General features: G+C 45.1%; 1 protein-coding gene across 1 annotated transcript in view; it reads left to right on the forward strand.

The window, feature by feature from the left end:
• The window catches only part of XPR1 (xenotropic and polytropic retrovirus receptor 1), a 298,966-nt gene extending 284,322 nt beyond the window's left edge, over window positions 1-14,644 (forward strand). The window contains exons 14-15 of the mRNA XM_082264780.1: window positions 1,733-1,954; window positions 11,757-14,644. Of these exons, the coding sequence (XP_082120906.1) occupies window positions 1,733-1,954; window positions 11,757-11,817 (283 nt within the window). The 3' untranslated portion in view covers window positions 11,818-14,644. The remainder of the gene's footprint in view (window positions 1-1,732; window positions 1,955-11,756) is intronic.
• Window positions 14,645-23,604: the final 8,960 nt, after the last annotated feature.

A 23,604-nucleotide genomic window follows, 5' to 3' on the forward strand; every position in this document is an offset into this window, starting at 1 on the left:
TTTAAAACCAAATATTTAGAATCTAGTCTAAGGCTGGCCATAGATGGTGCACTTTTTTGTCCTGCAACCTAGGGTTGCAGGAAATACATTTGCATGATTCTCAGGGGAATCCCCCCTGCTGAGCAATTGTCTGCTCCCAACGTGTGGTGAAGGCGTCCCCCCTGGGAAAAGACAGTAATTATTGCTAGTGGCTGTAACAGCTGCCAGCGATTATCACAAGTGAATCCGGCAGCCTGGTTGTACCCAACTTGATTGATCAACTTGGTACATTCAGCCTGCCCATACATGGCTCGAATCCCGGTCATGTACTGCTGAATCGGCCGAGAATAAAACCCTTTATGGCCTTCACTTTCTGTGAAAAAGACAGCCAAAACGTCCCTGGCGCAGAAAGTAAAGCCATAGAAAAGTAAAAAACTTCTTATATACATGTTTGTTTCTGTACATTATTTTGAAATCATTGAAGTGCTTCTAAGGCTCCGTTCACATCTTGGCGTTGCTATTACAGGCGTTTTTATGGGCGTTTTTTGTGCAGGCGTTTTTAGATTGACTGGAGACCAATGGAAAACGCCTGTAATCTGCCCAAAAAGAAGCTCAAGTACTTTTTTGAGCGTTGGGCATTTTGCTCACGGTGTCAAAATGCTCAGATGTGAACAGGGGCCATTGAAATGAATAGGATTTGTCTTGTTGGGCGTTTTGAGAGCTGATCCTAGAGCAGAAAAACACCCCCAAAACGCCTACATGTGAACGTAGCCCTAAGGTGGAAGGTTTACCCCCATGCAATTTTCCTTTAGTATGCGGCTCCCACCTAATGGCTGAGCCCGATCGCGATCCAGCTATGTGCACGAGACCAGCTGCTCTCCGAGACCTCATTGGCTGAATGACAGCAGTGGACAGTCACAGCTAGTAAGGAGGGGAGCGGGTCGAGCCCCGTTCTGTGTGTGTTATGGACACAGAGTGGGGCTCAGGAGCGAGCATGGACGAGTGCCCCCAGAGCAAGCAGCGTGAGTGGGGCACTCTGAAAAGAGGAGTCGGGAGTGCCTGCGGGGGACCCGAGAAGAGGAGGATCAGGGCTGTTTTGTGGAAAACCACTACATAGAGCAAGTAAGTATAAGATGTTTGTTATTTAAAAAAAAAAAAAAGTTTAACCTTTAATATCACTTTAAGGCTCAACTGAACTTTCAGGTATAAAACTGCTAAATACATTTCCAGGTGCATGAAAACAAAAGATGTGCAGGTTACAGTTTATTTGCTTTAGAAAGCAGCCACAGAGTTGCTGCTGTCATTCTGCAGAGAAGGATGTTTGCCATTTGTGTGGAGGCACGGCCTCTCTTCAGAGGTTCAACTTGACCCCCTGCTGTGTTGGAGCTAGAGCCCTTCAATCTGTGTCAAGTTGTTGCTAGGCTATAGGTCTGATGCAGGGCATGTCAGATCTCAGCATTGAGACCACTGCTTCTACACAGTGAACAATGGTCCCTCTCTGCGGGAACAGGCTTTTCTAATCAGGCAGTATGGTTGCCTTCTAAAGAACACAAACTAACACTGCACACTTTTTGTTTTGTTGTTCCTGAAATGTATTTAGCAGATTTCAACTGTAAGTTCAGTTGGGCTTTAGGATTAGCAAGAGCTTGGTATTCTACAATTTTAAAAGAAGAGTTTAACAAAGAAAACTTACCAACTTTCACACGTTTTTAAGTAGAAGTGTTTACGTTCACTTTACATTCTCACCCCACAGCCGTTTTGTGTGGAATTTCTTTCGACTGGAGAATGAGCACCTGAATAACTGTGGTGAGTTCCGCGCCGTGCGCGACATCTCTGTGGCACCAATGAATGCTGATGACCAAACACTGCTGGAGCAGATGATGGATCAGGAGGACGGAGTGAAGAACCGAGCCAAAACAAAGTTATGGAAGCGCAGCCAGAGTATCTCTCTCCGCATACCACGCTTGTCCTCCCAGTGAGTGATCTAGTGATACCTGTTAATTTTAATAAACAACTAATGTATTTGTATGCAAGTGCGGAACAGATCCCAGGAGCCAGATATCTAGTGCAAATTACATACGGCATCTGGAGTTTTCTGCTTTTAACAAGGAAACTATGAACTTGATTGAATCTGATCTTTTTTTGGGGGGGGATGTTTATTCATTTATTTTCAATTTGTACTAAAGAATAACTACACTGGAAGGCACATATATGTTGTTAGTAGTGATCAGTGATTGCCAATCTTGTGGAGCCTGGTAGGATTCAGAATTTCTGACGAAGTGATAGGAATGTTTGCTTAAGTACATTCTAGTGAGTAGTCTTTATGTAGCACTCAGTCTGATATAGAGTGCATTTAATGATGCGCTATATTGCCCAAATGTTTGAGGGGCACCTTTTCACACCTACCTACAGTATATGGCTAAAAGTAGTTGGACACTCCTCCAAGTTGAGTCCAGGTGTTTCCAGTTAAGGGTACTGCCTGTTCAACTGCATGCAAAGGCATTTTAACCACTTGTCCACTGTGCAAAGGAATTTTAACCACTTGTCAACCGTGCCAATTCTGACACTTATCACATACATGTAAAAATCAAATTTTCTTTCGTTTATCGATGGACACAACGCTCCATAAATCATAACTACTGGGTTACATTGCCTCCTCTAGGACTAGGCAGAACTAAAAAAACACTTGGCTATGCCAATGAGCCGTTCTCAGCTGGTATATAACCCCCTTCCTTGCTCTAGGTAATCAGTCTCCCCTTTCAAACTCTCACCCTTTGGCGGCTTGGGGTGGACTCGGGTCCCCTACTGGGATGATCGGGCCTCCCATCCTAAAGTCACCCCCCCCCCCCGCCATTCCCCTTTTGTTGAGGTTGTGTGTGTCCTGCCCTGATGTTATGGGAGGGTTGCAGAGGGCGCAGCAGAGCCCCCTAGGAGCATGCCCTACTGTTTGTGGGTATGGTGCAGTTTGGGGGTCCCCAGTAAAAGGATGTAGCAGTGCAGAGCGCACAGAGTTTCCCTAAATGTTGTCCCTGCCTGGGGTATACAATACCTTTAGTGGGGGAGGGGGGTCCCTTTGCAGAGAGCGCAGCTTTTTGGAAGGCGCAGAGTGTTTCTTGCAGCATGCTCTCGGCAGCCTTGTTTGTGGAGTCCAGTCGCGTCATGGCGGCTATTTTCCCTTAGTCGGCGAGAGGCTGAGAATGGCTTGAACCTTGTGGGGAGGCCGGAGCTCTTCCTCTTTCTCCTTAGTCTCCTCTTACTGTCTCGGGGAGATACGAAGCAGATGGTTTCCATGGGTTGCTGGGCCTGAATTGCGGCGCGCCTCCGGTTAGTAGGGTTAGTCCTTGGGGGTCCCTGTTATTTCTTTGCTGATAGGTACTCTGAGCTTTGGGGGATACTTTAGTGGCGCCAAAAGGTCACATCTCCCCCACTGACCTCCTCATGAAGTTGGCAGGTCCCTCGGAACCCCAGCTTTCCATGGTTGCGCTAACGGCGGTCCTACAGTCCTTAGTATCCCGGGTGGTAGTGGCGTGTGGGAAAAGGCCCAGGAGGAAGCATCCCCTGCCTTCAACTGCTCATTCTGTCTCATCTGATTCTGAGCGTCATGCTTCCGTGGATGTGGCCCATCCAGGGGCATTTGGTATCACACCCCCAGATCCATCTCAATAGCGAGGGTGATTCCTCCATGGTCACAGAAGCAAATTAAAAAGTTAGACGCACTTATTACTGCAGTGTGTGAGACTTTAAAAATGGGGGTTGAGGCTGATGTGTGTTTTTAGTAAGCAGTCACCTCACACTCCAAATGTGTTTCCTTGTAAGCCTTATTATAGCCTTCCTATAAGGAATGGGAACAACCAAAGTTATCCTTCGTGATCCCCAAACATTTTGCAGTATGTTACCCTTTTGAGGAGTCACTTTTAAAAAGTGGACTAGTCCACCATTGGTGCACCCTCCTGCTTCCAGGTTGAATAAAGCAACCATGATCCCAGTAGAGGAATCCCCATCCTTTAAAGACCCAGCTGACAGGAAAGCAAAGGCTGTGGCACGCAGCATGTTTACTATGGCTGGTTCCGCATTACGGCCAGTCTTTGCCTCAGCCCTGGCATGTCAGACCCTAACTGAATGGGCCAAGATTTTGCGCCAGGGCCTGGGGGCTGAGCAGGTTCCCGCTGCTTATGTTGATTTAGAGGACCAGTTGGTCCATGGGCTGCAGTTTATTTCTGATGCAGCTTTGGATGCAGCTCCTGTGCTGTCCAAACTTTCTGTTTCAGCGGTGGTGATTAGGCGCATGCTGTGGCTTAAGAATTGGTCTGCAGACCCAGCCTTCAAGAAAGCCCTCAATGATCTGCCCTTTCAAAGTGATCGCCTATTTGGGGCTACTCTAGATGACATCATTAACCACTTAAGCCCCGGAAGATTTTACCCCCATTCCGACCAGGGGTTATTTTGCGATTCGGCACTGCGTGACTTTAACGGACAATTGCGCGGTCGTGCGACGCTGTACCTAAACAAATTTGGCGTCCTTTTTTTCCTACAAACAGAGCTTTCTTTTGGTGGTATTTGATCACCTGTGCGATTTTTTGATCACGCGCTATAAACAAAAAAAGAGCGTAAATTTTGCAAAAATAGCAATATTTTTCACATTTTTTTTATATGAAATTTCCCCCAAAAAAAGTGTAAAAATCAAAAATTTTTAACATTTTCGGCCAATTTGTTTTATGCTACCTATGTTTGGTAAAAAAAATCGCAAAAAGCGTATTTTGATTGGTTTGCGCAAAAGTTATCGCGTTTACTAACAAAGGGAAAGATTTTTGTCATTTTTGTTGTTTTTTTTTTAACGCGTAATGGCGGCGATCTGCGATTTTTTTTTTTTGCGGTACTGCGACATTGGGGCGGACAGATCGGACCCTTGACTGACATTTGTGACACTTTTGGGGTTACCAGTGACATTTCTACAGTAATCAGTGCTATATATATGCACTGTTACTGTAAAAATACACTGGTAGTGAAGGGGTTAACTTTATTTGGGAGGGAGGGGCTGTGTGTATCCCTAGGGGCGTGCTTTCTACTGTGATTGGCTGTGGCTTGAGCTGTAAGGACACTGATCAACGGATCTACATACTAGATCCGTGTGATCAGTGTCTTTACAGCGAAGAGAATGACAGGTGGCTTGTTTACACAAGCTGCCTGACATTCTCCCTCTCCCCCGCCGATCGCCGAGTGACCGGCGGACATCGGGTCCGCTGGTCACACGCGCGGGGGGGTCCGTGACCACGCGGGAGCGCGCCTCCGGCGGCGCGCGCTCGCTCCTTAGACCCTCACAAGCTAGTGACGTAGCCCTACGTCACTTTGCCTGTGAGGGGCTGACTGCCGACGTAGATCGGCGTTAGGCAGTCGGCAAGTGGTTAAGGGCGAGGCTCTTCCAATCATTCTAGTGGCAGTACACGTCCCTTGAGTGCTACCTCTCAGAGAAGACCAGTTGTCACCAGGGACTGATCTACCATCCTGCTTTACAGTTGCTGGTTTTAACGGCTTGGCTATTGAAAGCCAGGTACTGAGGGATAGAAGTTTGTCTGGATCGGTGATCTTTACTATGAAGATAAGGGAATTGTCTTCCAGCAAGATATACCATCGTACATGGAAAGCGTATTTCTCTGTCGCTCATTGACAGACGCAGTCCTCTTGATTAATATCAACTTGGGTTATACTGCCCTCTACAGGAGTAGGACACTAGGCAGAAGGAAAACGTTCTGGCCACACCTTAGGGGCAGTCCCAGAGGGTATATCCTCTCTCTCTCTGGTACAGGAAGTCCGTTTTTTTCTGTCTAGTTAGGAGTAAGGACCTAAGTTCCTTGCTGGGATCCTTGGTCCTGGCAAGATTTTTTAGAAAAACTTTTTTTCTTTAGGCAGCTTTTTTCTCCAGTTGTTCCTGTGAGATCTTCAAGCAAGTATGCTGAAACTGGGCGACGGGCTGGATGTTAAGATCCAGTGGTCACCCCAGTCAGCCTACGAGCGCGTGCAGGCCCTAGCTCCGCGCTGGGTCGGCCGCGACATAGTCCCACTGGACGGGGACTGACCCTGCGAGTTAAACGTCTCGCCGGGATGCCGACGACCAGTTGGAAACTGAGTCACGGCGTCCGTATTGGTCGACAGCCCCCCCACCTCGGTGGAGAGGGGTTCTGTCAGGAGTTGGCGCCCGCCTGTTCCGGTATGGTGAGTAAAATGTTCCCCCTCTCCCCCTGACAGGTTTGTGAGTGGACGCGGGCCCCTCCCTGGGATGATCGGACCCTTATGATCCTGGATCCCCCCTCTATCCTATAACAGGTCACAGATCCCCCTCTTGAGGGTGACTTAGTGAATAAGACCAGGAGGCTTGGTTTAGGAGCTGACTATCGGTAGTCACTGTATGAGGGACCAGGACTGAAGTCAGTGGCTGGAGTCTCTGGTCTGGTGGCTTCGGTCTCCAATGCTCAGCCAGGGGAAGTCACTCCTTCCGATAGAATCCAGGTTTCCGATAAATGTGTTGGAACTGAGAGCGATCAGACTTTGTCTGATTTACTGGACCGAGCAGCTCCAGGGCAGCCCGGTTCGGATCCAGTCGGACAATGCCACGGCTGTGGCTTATGTCAATCACCAAGGGGGCACCAAGAGTGCCCTGGTGGCCATAGAAGTGGCCAGCATTCTTCATTGGGCGGAACGGTTTGTTCCGACTCCCTCCGTGATATTCACTCCGGGGGTGGAAAATTGGCAGGCAGATTATCTCAGCTGTCAGATTCTGGATCAAGGGGGATGGTCTCTTCATCCAGAGGTATTTCACCAGTTGTGCCTTCATTGGGGCACCCCGGATGTGGATCTGTTGGCATCTCGGCTCAACAGGAAGGTGCGGAGGTTTGCAGCTCGCCCCCGCGATCCTCTAGCGGACGCAGCAGACGCGCTGGTCGCCCCGTAGGGGCAGTATCAGCTACGGTATGCCTTCCATCCTCTCAAGCTTACTGCCGAAACTTCTTTGCAGGATAGAGGTGGAGGGAATTCCAGTTATCCTGGTAATTCCGGACTGACCTCGTCGAGCCGGGTACGCCGACTTGGTGAGGCTGGTCGCGGACGCTCCTTGGAGATTTCCTCTCAAGGAGGATCTGCTGTCTCACGGACCGATCTCCCATCTTGCTTTACAATCGTTGGCTTTAACGGCCTGGCCATTGAGACCCAGGTGCTGAAGGACAAGGGATTGTCAACTTCAGTTATTCCTACTCTAATTAAAGCAAGGAAGGCGACTTCCAGCAAAGTCTATTATCGCACCTGGAAGTCTTATGTTGCGTGGTGTGAATCTCTTGGATTTCCTCCACGTACCTATTCGGTGACCCGAATCTTGGCCTTTCTGCAACAGGGGGTTGAGCAGAAACTGTCCTTGAGCACTATCAAGGGTCAGGTTTCAGCGTTAGCAATCTTCTTTCAGAAACCTTTGGCTACTCATTCCTTGGTGCGGAATTTCATCCAGGGGGTGCGACACCTGGCTCCGCCAGTGCGCGCACCCTTAACGCCCTGGGATCTTAATTTGGTGTTGTCGGTTCTTCAGAAACCTCCCTTTGAAGATATCAGGGGGATTCCCTTGCTTACGTTATCCCAGAAGGTGGCCTTCTTGGTGGCTATCACTTCTGCACGCAGGGTGTCAGAACTGGCCGCATTATCTTGTCGTTCCCCATATCTGGTGGTTCATAGGGATAAGGTGGTTCTTCGTCCGAATCCATCCTTCCTTCCTAAAGTGGTTTCAGAGTTTCATCTGAATGAAGACATTGTATTACCTTCCCTGTGTCCTAAGCCCAGTCATCCTCGGGAGTTTGCGTTACATTCCTTGGATGTGGTTCGGGCAATCAGGGTATAACTAAAAACTACGGACTCGTTTCGTAAAACGGATTCACTTTTTGTGATCACGGATGGCCCCAAAAAGGGGTTGCCTGCATCTGCCGCGACTATCTCCAAATGGATCAGACGGGCGGTGGTACAGGCTTATTCTATTAAGGGTCGGAATCCTCCGTTCCCTGTCAAGGCGCACTCCACTCGGGCGCTTAGTGCTTCCTGGGCCTTCCGCCATCAGGCGTCAGTGGTCCAGGTTTGCAAGGCGGCTACCTGGTCGTCGGTTCATACCTTTACAAAATTTTATAAAGTTGATGTGATGGCATCGGCGGATGCCTCTTTTGGCCGCAAGGTTCTGCAGGCCACAATTTGAGGAGACCGTTGGTCTACCTCGAGGGTTTTTTTCTGTTGGATTTTCAGTTGAGTCTCATCCTTTGGTTTGATGAGCCTTTAAGACTTCTAGTCGGCACCGGTTGGGCCTTCTGGATTTAAATTTTGATTTCTGTTATCCCACCCCTCTTTTGTGGCACTGCTTTGGGACGTCCCAAGTTGATATTAATCAAGAGGACTGCGTCTGTCAATGAGTGACAGAGAAAAATGGATTTTTGTAAAATCTTACCGTAAAATCCTTTTCTCTTAAGCTCATTGACAGACGCAGTACCCGCCCCTCTATTTTTGAGTTGGGTTGGGTTAAATTCTCTAACACTGCTTTGTGACATAACTGACTTCCTGTAGCAGAGAGAGAGGATATACCCTCTGGGACTGCCCCTAAGGTGGCCAGAACGTTTTCCTTCTGCCTAGTGTCCTACTCCTTTAGAGGGCAGTATAACCCAAGTTGATATTAATCAAGAGGACTGCGTCTGTCAATGAGCTTAAGAGAAAAGGATTTTACGGTAAGATTTTACAAAAATCCATTTATTTCTTGATGTGAGTCAATTGGCGCTCATCCTCGATCCTTTTCTGTGGCTCGGATCCTAGCCTTTCTCCAACGGGGCATTCAGCAAAAGTTGGTTTTGAGTACCATGAAGGACCAGGTGTCTGCCTTAGCAGTCTTCTTTCAACGACCCCTAGCCATGCACTCTTTAGTTTGTACCTTCATTCCAGGGGTGGGACGTGTGGCTCCACCTGTACGTTCTCTTTTGCCGCCATGATATTTAAACTTGGTGCTCTCGTTTCTCCAGAAAAATCCATTTGAGAATATTTGGGAGATTCCCTTGCCTACTTTATCCCAGAAGATGGTATTCTTGGTGGCTATTACCTTGGCCCTCAGGGTTTCAGAGTTGGTGGCATTATCCTGTCGTAGTCCCTATTTAGTGGTCCATAAGGATAAAGTGGTTCTTCGTCCCTGTCCATCATTCCTGCCCAAAATTGTCTCTGACTTCCATTTGAATGAGGACATTGTGTTGCCTTCCTTGTGTTCCAAGGCGGCTTATCCCAAGGAATTTGCTTTGCATACCTTGTATATGGTTTCAGGTGTATCTGGCAGCTACGGAGACCTTTCTGAGGTCAGACGCGCTTTTTGTGGTTACAGACGGACCAAGGAAAGGGGTGGCCGCTTCTTTGGCTACCATCTCCAGATTGATCAGACAGACAGTAACTCAGGCCTATTATATTAAAGGTCAGGTTCCTCCTTTCCCTGTCACGGCGCATTCTACTCGGGGGCTGATTACTTTGTGGGCCTTCCGTCATCAAGTGTCAGTTTCTCAAGTTTGCAGGGCGGCCACTTGGTCGTCGGTGCATACCTTCACAAAATTCTTCAAAGTAGATTCTTTGGCATCTGCGGATGCTTCTTTTGGTCGCAAAGTTTTGCAGGCTGCTGTTTAGGAGGAGCTGTTCCCTCTTGAGGGTTTTTTTTCTTTACATTTTTATTTTTCAGCTGGGGTCCTGTGACCCGGTTAGGGCACTTATGTTTAGCCTTGGGTTATTTTCCCCAACCCCTCATTTTCCTATTGGCACTCCTTTTGAACGTCCCAGTAGTTATCATTTATGGAGCGCTGTGTCCGTCCATGAACGAAAGAGAAAATGGGATTTTTGTACTTACCGTAAAATCCATTTCTCAACGACGACACAGCACCCACCCCTCTAAGTAGTTTTAATACTAATAATACTCCTTGCTACAAAACTGATTACCTAGAGCAGAGAGGGGGGTTTATGTACCAGCTGAGGACGGCCCATGGGCTTAGCCATGTTTTGTTTTACTCCTGGAGGAGGCAATATAACCCACTAGTTATGATTTATGGAGTGCTGTGTCCCTCTGTGAACTCAGAGAATGGATTTTACGGTAAGTACAAAAATCCCATTTTACTTTTGCTAGGAAATTACTTCGATCTCCAAACATTATACATATTTTTAGGAGAGGCCCTGTAGAATAAATTTTGCAATTTTATGTCACATGGTATTTGCGCGGTGGTTATTTCAAACCTTTTTTTTTTTTTTTTTTTCTACACTTGAATTGCATAATAATGAAATAATGAATTTTATTGCACGCACGCAAACACAATAGAACACCCAATTTTTTGGTAAAATGTAAAAGATGATGTAAATAGATGCTGATCGTGTCACACTTTAAAATTGCACATGCCCTTGTAATGGCGCCAAATTACGGTAGTTAAAATTCTCTATAGGCGACACTTAAAAATGTTTTACTGGTTACCTGTTTAGAATTACAGAGGAGGTCTGGTGCTAGAATTATTGCTCTTGTTCTGACGTTCGTGACGATACCGCATGCGTGGTGTGATCATCGTTTATATATGTGTGTAGGACTTACATATGTGTTTGCATTTGTGCATAAGCATGGGGGGCTGGGGGCACTTAAACTATATTTTTATTTATTTTTTTTTAATCTAAAACTTTTTTTTTTTTGTTTTACATTTTTTTTATTTTATTTTTTTTGTATCACCTTCTATTTCTGTCACAAGGGATGTACAACATCCCTTGTGACAGCATGGGCTATGACAGGTCCTCTTTATGGAGAGATCTTGGGTTTGTTAGACCCCAAATCTCTGCTCTGGCCTCCAATACAGCCGATCAGATACAAATTGGTCTGATCGTCTGCTTTCATGGCCGCTAACCACTGGGTAAACAGAGAGGCATAACTGGAAGTGATGAAACATTTGTCCCTTACGGTTTTTGGGGGTCACAGAGAGGGAGAAATTACATCAGTTCTTCTCTCTCTCTCTGTGCCATGCATCTGTTGCCGCTGGCCGCAGAGCTCCCATGCTCTGCGATCGGACTGAAGAGCCTAGGAAAGCTTGTAGAAGTGATCGAGTGGTTGTTCAACCACTCAAATCACTTCTGCCCTGCTGGGAATTGCTGGCTGAAAATTCTGATACCGGGATGATGCATGTAGCTGCAGTAAAATTTTGGGGATGACTTTTTCTCTGTTTGACCATGCTACAACCCTGTACGCAAAGCCAGGTCCATGAAAACTTAGTGTGAGAAGTTTAGTGTGGCGAAGCATAGGTGACCTGGACCCCAAACCTATTGAACATCTTTGGATGAAGTGAAATGCCAAATGTGAGCATCCTGCATCAGTACCTGACAAATGCTCTTTGTGTTTAATAGGCACAAATTCCCACAGACACACTGCAAATCTTGTCTGTTATAGTCACAAAAGGGGAGCCAACTCCATATTGCGGTCCAACAAGCACTTCTAGGTGTGATGATCAGATGTCCAGAAACCTTCGGCCATGTAGGGGGGAATTTACTGAAACTAGAGCCAACAAAATCTGAAGCAGCTGTTCTTAGTAAGTAAGCTTCTAACCAGTTTATTCAGTTAAGCTTTGAAAAGTAATGGGGGAAGCTGATTGGTTCTAATGCACAGCTGCTTCATATTCTGGCTGCTCCAGTCTTGGTAAGTTCTCCTCATAGTGTAAATGAAAGTTAATTCTTGCATTGTATAGCTAACCTTTATCATCTTCATTCTATAGGAGCAAGGCTCGTGATGCCAAGGTCCTGATTGATGACACTGATGATGAAGCCAACACATGAGGCACTCGTTGCTTTTACCGTTCTCTCTTCGACCATCTTCACCAAGCTTTCATCTCCACTTCAGGCTTCTTTCTGTCCACTCACCACACCCCTTCATTACAGGGCTGTCCTTCTGTGCGCTTGCCAACTCTTCATTAGGTGATTTGCCTGCCCCCCTTCTTCCAAATCCATGGACAGATGTAAACAAAGAAGCCAAGGAATGACCTCTACACTCAAGGCTGCTTAGATGGAGTCATGATATTAAAGGGTGATCAAAATCTCCATCTGCTGATTTGTCCCACCTTTCTGCTTGCCTGACTTCATACAGACTTGATTTAATTTATCTCTATTGCTGTGATGCCACAGAAAACACCCCCTGCTGGGGTTTTTTTTTTTATTCGCAGCTGATCTTTTTTTTATGTTTTGTTTCTACATACTTCTTTCATTGCCCTTACCTTGACATCCCCATTCATGCATTTTTTTTTTTGCAGAGCATCTTGGACATTTTCTGTTCCCACCCCCCAGCAGTGCTGGAAGGGGTCCCAATGAAAAAGGGGCTGGGGGAGTGACTAAGCTTTGAGGGATTAACTTCCCTGCATTTAAACATTCATCGATCCATTGTTTTAAACCAAAGTTTTGTTTTCTCTTTCTCCATCCTATCTTCTCTCTGACCTTTCTGATCTTCTTGCTGGATGTGTTCAATTCTCAATGCTCATCTTAGTGGTGTGCAGCGACACCATAATCTGACAGAAGCCAGTCCTGCCGAGGGCCTGTATTCTGCTCTTTGTAAGAGCTGAGCACTCCCATTCATAGCCTCAATAGCCTGCACTGGGAGAGCTGTGCCTAACCATTCCTCTACTGAGTACAGTTGGCCATGGGGGTAAATGGTTCACAGACCCTCCCACAGCAGAGTGGGTGAAGTTAAAGCTCTCCCCTTTTACTGCCAGATAAGACATGTCAACATTGCACATTGAGGTGCAATGTATGTCTCGAGTATTCTCTATGACTTCTGTGAGAGCAGGCTCATACACGGCTGTCAGCTATCTCATTGCTGCCTTTCTGGGTTCTACCCACATTTGCCAGCAGACCTTCCCACAAGGGCTGACAATAGGGAACCAGTCTTAATACCCCTCCCTTCATACCCAGCACTGCAGTAGATGCACAATGCAGTAATTGGGAAGGGGGCAGCATAGTACTAACGTCATTCATTCTCGAAAGATAATGTTGGCTTTAAGGAGTCCATCCTCACCTTCTCCATGAGACAGGTCTAGATGTATAATGGAGCTGCCCTCTCTCTCACACACCTGTCTGCTTTCTCCAGTTAGTGCAAGGACAATCTTATGAAATAAACCTCCATTAGGTGACAATTGACCTCTACAAGAGTCTGCCTCTCTCAGCACTGCCCTGGCTCAATTTCTTTGACGGGCACGAGTCAAGGGGCTTTGATGAAAGATCTCGAGGTTTGTGACCGCTGCTTTGTCTTAGCTGTTGCTGTACATGTGCATTGCTGTTCAGCTTAGCTTCTTATGTCTGTGTGCATGCTTTGTCCTTCCTTCCGTGCCATGGGGGGATCATTTGTATTTTTAAAACGGAGCTCAAGTGCTGTGTATAGGGAGTGGGCACCAGTTGCTTCTAAAGCCTAATAGGCTGTAATAGAAAGGAACTACACATCAAGACTGACATTCAACCTGTTACAACAACTACAGTAACCAACAATAACTCTAATGTCTGCTTAAAACCAATTTGTTTGTTATTAGGAATATGCAAAATGAACTTACAGGAAGGGACTGTTCAATTGTATTGTGAAGGCAGCCATTTTGAAACCTTTGACCAATGTCTAAAACGCTTATGAAGTCACTATGAGCTAGGGAGCTGATAGACAACATTGTAGTTCATCCTACAAAATGGCTGACTTCAAATTGTATTGTTAAACTTTTTACAGGGTTTAGGAGACACTTACTTTACTGCCAGATTTGTATATAGCTAGTAATCAAGCCAACTCGGGCTTTGATACTTACATTCCCTAAATATGTCTCAGCTGTTTACTTGGCAAACGTTGCTGTAATAGGAGGAATATCGGAAGTATGGCCACCTATAAGCTGAGATCAAATGGCACCTTCCTGGCGTGCAGCTGTAACTTCAGTCTTTTGCTGGTACTGCTGTGGACAATCTTCATAATGCGATTACTTGCAACAGGATCGCTCACATCAGTAGAGAGAACAGACACGGCCTACAGGAGCTCCCTCCCTGCCTCAGAGCTGGCTCAAGCTTTGTAGCTGTGATGTAACAAACGTGCTCTTCTTGTGTAAGATGTGATGTAAGGCTGTACAGCAAGGGAATCCTACCTGGATGAGGGACATGGAAAAACAGGGAATAAAGAGGAAATTTAAGCACACTCCGTCCCTCCCTGCTCCCCTCTCCAGCTGTCTGCCCCCACTGTGAAGCTCTCTTTCTGCTAGATGTCTTCAGTATCAGCACTGTGACTTGTTGGTGCATTCCTATCTTGTGTCCCTACACCCCCACATCTAGTCTTATTTCATTTCTCTTCCCTCCACACACCTCATGCTTGCTCCTTCCCTTCCTTCTCTCCAAGCTTGTCCTCTAATAAGAGAGCACAGGCCGATACTTGCTTGCTCTTCTCTGTGACTGTGCAGATAGATTTTTGTTCCCTTTTGATGGATATAAGAGTACATTTTTTTTAATACTGTGGAGTACTTTCTGGTCAGTAGGAAAAAATTTGGCACAAAGTGCTTCTGGTTTGTAGATTGTATAAAAAAACAAACTTATGTGGCTTTATGTGTTTATTATTTTTTTGTTTGTCTTTTTCGTAAAAGAAAAAAAAAGAAAATAGATTCTGCTGTCTGTTGATTTATTTGTCTAGCAAAATATACCTGCGATAAATTAATTGCACAGTGAATAAATGAATAATATGCCTGTGATATATGAAATGCACAGTAACCCGTTACCATTCATTGTGGTGCCCTGAATCAGCAGAAATGGTGAAGGTGCATCTTTAGGTCTGCTGTGTGTCAGCCCAAATGAATGGGCTGTCTTAATACAAGATGCATGGGTTAGTGGTATTAAACACAAAGATGTAATATATTGAACCTTACCAATTATTAGATGTGGTGGTTGCATCAATTTTATTTTTTAAGGCTTTTTTACCCTTTGTTTTCACCTGGTGATCTGGCCAGTAACACCCTCTTGTATACCATTACCAGATTGACGCTGCTTCAAGCCTGCAGTATCAGTCTCTCAGGTTTACACTCTGTATTAAGCCGCTGGCAGAAATAGAGCACATATAACATGGCATGCTGGTACCACCACACACTCTATTCAACTCCAATGTAATCCTATAGGTCATGCCCCTTTGACATGTTTCACTCACATTGGGCCTAATTGTGTGTTACTAGCAGGGATCACTGCGGGTTAATCACTGGCTGTGTGGGCTATGACCTGTTATTACACTGCCACTGCATTTCTCCTAGGCCTAATTTGCCAGTGTTATTGTAGCTTTAGAGTGCCCCCAGGGCACAGGGTGCACCTACGGACAGAAGCATTGTCAATCTGGGGGAGGGGGTGTTAGATGTACTAGCAGATTTAAATACATTACCAAATTGAAGCCAAACTTCAGCTCACTCTTTATAAGCAGTTACAGAAAACCTTTTTTTTTTCCTTTTGGGATAAAGGTTTTACATGACTAAAAGTTGATCATTGTAATCACCCTACCCCACATAGTGTTAAATGGTTTGTCTCATCTCTTTAACTGTTACATTTTGCTGGTGAGCTTGTTCTTTTGAAAAACAGACTTTCTCTGTCGCTCATTGACAGACGTAGTCTTCTTGATTCACAAGAACTGGGTTATGCTGCCCTCTACAGGAGTAGGACTAGGCAGAAAGAAAAAACGTTCTGGCTCCACCCTAGGGGCAGTCCCAGAGGGTATATCCTCTTCCTGTCTGCTACAGAGAATCAGTTTTTTTCTGTCTAGTCAGGAGGCCACTGTTTGAGGAGACTGTTGGTCTACCTCGAGGATTTGTGGGGTAGGTCTCATCTGTTTACTCGATGAGTCCTTTGATACTTCTGGTTGGCTCCGGTTGGGCCTTCTAGTTTGGATTTTGATTTCGGTCAATCCCACCCCTCATTTGTGGCACTGCTACTGGATGTCCCAGTTCTTGTGAATCAAGAAGACTACGTCTGTCAATGAGCGACAGAGAAAATCGGATTTTTGTAAGATCTTACCGTAAAATCCTTTTCTCTTAAGCTCATTGACAGACGTAGTACCCGCCCCTCTATCATTGAGTTGGGTTGGGTTAAATTCTCTGTTGCTGCTTTGGGACAGAACTGATTCTCTGTAGCAGACAGGAAGAGGATATACCCTCTGGGACTGCCCCTAGGGTGGAGCCAGAACGTTTTTTCTTTCTGCCTAGTCCTACTCCTGTAGAGGGCAGCATAACCCAGTTCTTGTGAATCAAGAAGACTACGTCTGTCAATGAGCTTAAGAGAAAAGGATTTTACGGTAAGATCTTACAAAAATCTGATTTTTTTGGCCAGATCACCAGGTGAAAATACAAGAAAGAAAGCCTTAAAAAGAAAATAAATGTAACCATCACATCTAAGAAATGGTAAGCTGCAATATAATTGTTTGCTTTTTGGCTTAATACCACTTTAACACACCACATACAACTGCACAAGTGTGGATGGGCCCTGAAGGTTTTATTTTATGGATTAACACATGAATGCTTACTTTTATGTGAAATGTTTTATGCAAAACTAGATTTACAAAGATTAGCACTGCCCAAAATTTGACTAGCTTCTGGCTGATAATAGTCAGGTACTCTGAGGTTAGCAGAGCAGAAAACATATTTGATGGTGTAGATAAAAATATTGCTTTGAGATGAAAATACCAGTTCATGAACATTAGTCTTTCAGTGGTTAAAAAGGAGTGCTCTGCCTTTAAATAATGATTGTTTTTTAATTTAAATTGTTGATGTTAATTTTTATGTGTATACCTGTAGTAGAGTTCAGGAGGAGTTATTTTAAAGACAACCTTGACCTATGTAGTTTAATCCAATATACTATTTGTGTAAGACCTGTTGGGGTGGGGCCTATCTAGCAACTGCCATGTCGTTTGCTATAGTTACCCCCATAGTTCTTCCTTTTATTGTCACTGACCTTTGCCTCAGCATGATCATCCATCCTCCTTTAATCAAGGCCAGGAGTCTCCAAACTTTCTAAATAAAGGGCTAATTTACTTGCCTTCAAACTTTAGGGGAGGGGGGGGGTAGTAGAAAGTGTCCTGGTGTCATTGTAAACAGTGCCCCATCTTTGGTATTGGGGGGGGGGGGGAGGGGTAGTGGGTCATGATTGGTGTGGGTAGGAGGAACAGTGTCCCATCGATGGTGTCAGAAGGGGGAACAGTGCCCCATCATTGATGTCAGTGGCGAGAACAGTGCCCCATCATTGGTGTCAGTGGGGAGAACCGTGCCCCCATCATTGGTGTCAGTGGGGAGGAACAGTGCCCCAATCATTGGTGTCAGTGAGGAGGAACAGTGCCCCATCATTGGTGTCAGTGGGGGAGGAACAGTGCCCCATCATTGGTGTCAGTGGGGGAGGAACAGTGCCCCATCATTGGTGTCAGTGGGGGAGGAACAGTGCCCCATCATTGGTGTCAGTGGGGGAGGAACAGTGCCCCATCATTGGGGTCAGTGGGGGAGGAACAGTGCCCCATCATTGGGGTCAGTGGGGGAGGAACAGTGCCCCATCATTGGTGTCAGTGGGGAGGAAAAGTGCCCCATCATTGGTGTCAGTGGGGAGGAATAGTGTTACATCCTTCATGTCAGTAGGAGGAATAGAGTGGCAGGAATAATGCCCCAAGGGCTGGATAAAAGCAAGCAATGTGCCGCAGTTTGGAGACCACTGATCTAGACCAATGCTTCTCCTGAACTTTGCAAAAGCTTACATGTTAAGACCCATTGGTATGATGCTAACATTGCAACACATAGATATTGGTTGGTAATTGGAGACTTGTGTGCAGTTAGTATTTTGTTACCCACTGTATATAACAGGAAAGTCTCTGAGTCTTGAGAGGATTGGTGGAGATCTTGTAAATTACAGTTAACTAAGAGAAGCATAAATCACAGCAACCGGGAATGGGGAAGAACAAAAATGTTTTTTAAAAGAAAACCACCACTTTAAGGTTCACACTGCTGCGATGGCAAAGTCATACGACTTTGCCTGCGACTTTACCCTGTTACTTCCATTCAACTTGGTTGCTTTTCTAAAGTCGGAGTGACTTGTGTAGCATTAGTTAGGGCGGTTCTCATAGGGAAACATTGAATTTGACATGTCATGCGACTTGGGGTCTCACAAGTCGGATCCCATTTCGCAGCAGTGTAAACCAAACCTTAATGCTTGGTTTCATACCATTTGGGAGAGAATGGTCTGATTGAGACAGGTAGAAAGGTCTCTACCCTTGGGTTCCACAACATAGCCCTTCATGCTGAAGACTGTTACATGAAAAAATGAATTCTAACTGATAAAATAGCATGGTTCCAATAAATCAATAAGTATATAATGGTTACTTCACAATACCAGGTTTCACCTGCATGTAGAAATGCAATATTTAATTGTGGACCACTTTCTAAAGAAAACTTTGGAATTTCTGGAGGGGTAGTATATCTTGTAACTACACTAAAGACTCCCTTACAAATGTGACTTCAGGTTTTACTGGATGTCTTTGCTGTCTAAAGTTGGCCATACAGTGGGATTTTTTATTTTTTTTGTTCAGCATGCAGGCTGAACAAAAATAGAATCCTAACAAAATCCTCCTCTCTATACGGCACAGACGGATGAATTTTCAGTGCAAAAACCGACCAAAACGTGCACAGTGTATGGCCAGCCTTAGATCTTTCCTTCATAATTATGTGACCAAGGTTGATATTGACAGTTCTTGCAATTAGAGTATACAGTGCATTAGACTGAAATTCAGAACCCATTTTTAAATGGTTAAAAATGACTGCTAAACAACTACGGCAATGTGTACAAACCAGTGCTACCCAAATGCTTGTGTTTAAAAGCTAAAGGTTGTGTTTGATCTGCTTTGCCTCCAATGCAAACAAAAGACATTTCCAAGAGGACATGCTGGGTTTAGAGAATTTCAATGCAAAGCTGATAAAATGCAGCATCAGAACACCTATCCGCATTGTACCGTTGAGATAAATGGGAATCTGCTGACCTGTGTTGTGTGCTTAAAATGCAGGTAAACAATACCTATGTCCATATGTCCTTATTGCTGCACAGTATCATAGCCACTGCATACACTTTTCTCTATCGTTCATTAACCGACACAGCTCCATATCTTCTTGACCATTGGGTTATGCTGCCCCCTACAGGAGTAGGACACTAGGCAGGAAATAGCTTTACCACTCCTGTGGGGCAGTCCCTGCAGGCATCACCCCACACACTCTGCTATAGCCCTTAGTTTGTTTCTACCTAGTTCCATGCTGGGACTTCGGTCTTAGCTGTCTATTTTGGGAACCTTTTTTTGTGATTAATTTCTTTTAGTTAGAGTTCCTGGAGAACTACAAGCAACAGCCGGCTGGGTTTCAGACTTAATATTCTAGATCCTTAATGTCTCCCAGCCTGGCCAGGGAGCGTACGCAGGTTATAGTCCAGCTCTATTTGTCCTTACCGAAGGATCTCTTAAAGGATTGGCTGCGTCTGCTGCGACCATATCTAGAAGGATCAGACAGAGGGTAGTTGAGGCGTATTCACTGAAGGGTCTGGTTCTTTCTTTCCCTGTAAAGGTGCATTCTACTTGGCCGCTGAGTGCTTCCTGGGCTTTTCGCCATCAGGCATCAGTAATGCAAGTTTGCAAGGCGGTGACTTGGTCATCAGTGCACACGTTCACAAAATTCTATAAAGATGTGTTGGCATCTTCGGATGCCTCTTTTGGCTGCAAGGTTTTGCAGGCTGCTGTCTAAAAGAGAATTTTTTGAGGGTGTATGTTTTTTCTGGGTGAGCTCCAGTTGTTCCTGGTTGAGCTCAATGTTACTTGGTTGGCTAAGTCTAGCCTTGGGAAATTACGTTCTTTTTTTGCGTTGTTTTCCCACCCCTCATGCAAATACTGCTTTGGAACGTCCCAGTGGTCAAAAAGATATGGAGCTGTGTCGGTCAATGAACGATAGAAAAAAATGGATTTTTTACTTACCGTAAAATCTTTTTCTCTGAAGTTCATTGACAGACGCAGCACCCGCCCCTCTAATTATGAGTGGAATGGAGTTGTGGTCTTCTAAAACACTGCTTGCAACAAAACTGAGGGCTATATCTGAGTGTGTGGGATTATGCCTGCAGGGACCGCCCCATAGGCATGGTAAAGCTTTTTCCTGCCTAGTGTCCTAATCCTGTAGGGGGCATAACCCAATGGTCAAGAAGATATGGTGCTGCATCTGTCAATGAACTTCAGAGAAAAGGATTTTACGGTAAGTCAAAAATCCAGTTCTTTTTTCATTTAATAACATCAGCATTTTAAAAACAATACACACAATTGTTATATTTGATCCAATACAAACTTTCTTGAAATATTTCCTTTCATGTCCCGAGTGCTGCCTGTCTACCAGCCGTCTTGTTCCACAACATTCTCAATTCCTGCATGCTTTGCAGCTTCTACTTTGCTTCTTACTTTCACTTCTTAAGGACTTCATGTCCCATGTTACCTTGCCTGCAAGCAGTGATTCCCATACTGACTCCGCCTCCTGAAACTCTTCCTCTCAGCACCTCTGTAGTTCAGTGTGCAGACTCTGTGAAATCTTTGACACAGCAATGCCTATTCATACTGCATAGTGAATATGTATCACTGAATTCAAGGAAGTAAATGTGTGGGGATCTTCACAAAATAAGACCTGTCATCACGGCACAGAAGATTCCTACAGGATCCAGCTGCCTGCTAGAAGTGGGACATGCTCTGCTTTTAAGCCTACGCTTAGTTAAAAAAAATCTTTAAAAACAGCACAAGGGACATTACTTACAGGCAAAGGGATGTGTTTATTATGCTGCTGCTTTAATTGAAATTTGCTCTCAATGTCTTTATGGTAAACTTTGCATCTATATTGCTGATTTCACCATCTGTAGCCCTGTTAACATTACTGTGATGTTTATTCTGTTGTTTGGTGTCTTACATAAATTAATGGGCTGATCTTCTTTTTACAGCTCTGCCCTCTTGGTCCTCTTGTAGGTTGGGTGTGGCGTGAAAGGTTCCCTCTGCTAGCCATGTGTCTGGTATTAACTCCTGATTGAATAATTGTCAAATTCCACCCTCACCACAGTATAAAGCCAGACCACCTTTGAGGGAACACATTCCTGGGGAGGCAAATGCTGGGGTTCTTTCAATAAAGTGGATTCTTAAATTAAGTGGTACTTCCTCTCTGCACTTCAGCAATTGCACAAAGTGAAAATCTACAGCAAACTACTTTGAAAACAACAAACAGACCGCAGGTGACCCTGTTTTCCTGTTGAACTTTCCTTCCTCTCTGTAACATGCGTTTTGTACCACGCCTTCTCACAGTTGTGTCTCCTCTCTTTACTATGTGACCAGCCGTGTCCATTCACGGCTGGTCACATAGTACACAGGAAGAGCCGTTGATCGGCTTTCCTCAGTACATGCCTGACAGGCACGAGTAAAGGCGAGCCGATCTGCGGCTCTCCTGACGGGGGGGGGGGGGGGGGTCTGCACTGGTAATCAGGTCATTGATCAGTGCAGACCCTCGGGGGGGGGGGGTGCCACTAGAACCACCAGGGATGCCCACCCATGACCCCAGGGATGCCCACTATGGCAATCAGGCCTCAGGGAGCCCGCCGGTGCCCTCCCCATCAGTGCTGCCCGCCAGTGCCCTCCCCATCAGTGCTGCTCACCAGTGCCCATTATTGCCATCTATCATTGCCGCCCACCAGTGCCCATTATTGCCCATCAGTGCCCATTAGTGCCGATCAATGCCCATCAGTGCCACCTATCAAGGCCCATCAATGCCGCCTATCAGTGCCCACCAATGCTGCATATCAGTGCTACTTATCAGTGCCACGCCATCAGTGCCTATCAGTGCAGCCTCATCGGTGCAGGAAAAAAACGTATTTATTTACAAAATTGTATAACATAAACAAAACTTTTTTTTTTTTCAAACTTTTCGGTCTTTTTTTTTTTTATTTGTTTAGCCCTGTATTGAAGTGGATAAAACTCTTTCCTTTACCCCTCTTCTCCACCCCTCAGCCTGTATATATCACCCTCACTTCTGTCCTCTCCTTATTACTGCACTCATCACCTCCTCCTAATTCTAAACCCACATGTTAATTAAACCACTAGGATGCTGAGGCATGCTACTTCCTTCATATAAATTGCACTCCTACAGTGCCTTGCGAAAGTATTCGGCCCCCTTGAACTTTGCGACCTTTTGCCACATTTCAGGCTTCAAACATAGATCTAAAACTGTAATTTTTTGTGAAGAATCAACAAGTGGGATACAATCATGAAGTGGAACGAAATTTATTGGATATGTCAAACTTTAACAAATAAAAAACTGAAAAATTGGGCGTGCAAAATTATTCAGCCCCTTTACTTTCAGTGCAGCAAACTCTCTCCAGAAGTTCAGTGAGGATCTCTGAATGATCCAATGTTGACCTAAATGACTAATGATGATAAATAGAATCCACCTGTGTGTAATCAAGTCTCCGTATAAATGCACCTGCACTGTGATAGTCTCAGAGGTCCGTTTAAAGCCCAGAGAGCATCATGAAGAACAAGGAACACACCAGGCAGGTCCAAGATACTGTTGTGGAGAAGTTTAAAGCCGGATTTGGATACAAAAAGATTTCCCAAGCTTTAAACATTCCAAGGAGCACTGTGCAAGCGATAATATTGAAATGGAAGGAGTATCAGACCACTGCAAATCTACGAAGACCTGGCCGTCCCTCTAAACTTTCAGCTCATACAAGGAGAAGACTGATCAGAGATGCAGCCAAGAGGCCCATGATCACTCTGGATGAACTGCAGAGATCTACAGCTGAGGTGGGAGACTCTGTGCATAGGACAACAATCATTCGTATACTGCACAAATCTGGCCTTTATGGAAGAGTGGCAGGAAGAAAGCCATTTCTTAAAGATATCCATAAAAAGTGTTGTTTAAAGTTTGCCACAAGCCACCTGGGAGACACACCAAACATGTGGAAGAAGGTGCTCTGGTCAGATGAAACCAAAATCAAACTTTTTGGCAACAATCCAAAACATAAAGCAAAATCTACAATGGAATGGTTCACAAATAAACATATCCAGGTGTTAGAATGGCCAAGTCAAAGTCCAGACCTGAATCCAATCAAGAATCTGTGGAAAGAACTGAAAACTGCTCTCCATCCAACCTCACTGAGCTCGAGCTGTTTTGCAAGGAGGAATGGGCAAAAATTTCAGTCTCTCGATGTGCAAAACTGATAGAGACATACCTCAAGCGACTTACAGCTGTAATCGCAGCAAAAGGTGGTCCTACAAAGTATTAACTTAAGGGGGCTGAATAATTTTGCACGCCCAATTTTTCAGTTTTTTATTTGTTAAAGTTTGAAATATCCAATAAATTTCGTTCCACTTCATGATTGTGTCCCACTTGTTGTTGATTCTTCACAAAAAATTACAGTTTTATATCTTTATGTTTGAAGCCTGAAATGTGGCAAAAAGTCGCAAAGTTCAAGGGGGCCGAATACTTTCGCAAGGCACTGTATGTCCTTTCCTAAGCAATGACAGCGTGAAATAAAATGCTGAATGAAAAGCTT

Source organism: Pelophylax lessonae (genome assembly GCF_965119305.1).
Source record: "Pelophylax lessonae genome assembly, chromosome: 8".
NCBI lineage: Eukaryota > Metazoa > Chordata > Amphibia > Anura > Ranidae > Pelophylax > Pelophylax lessonae.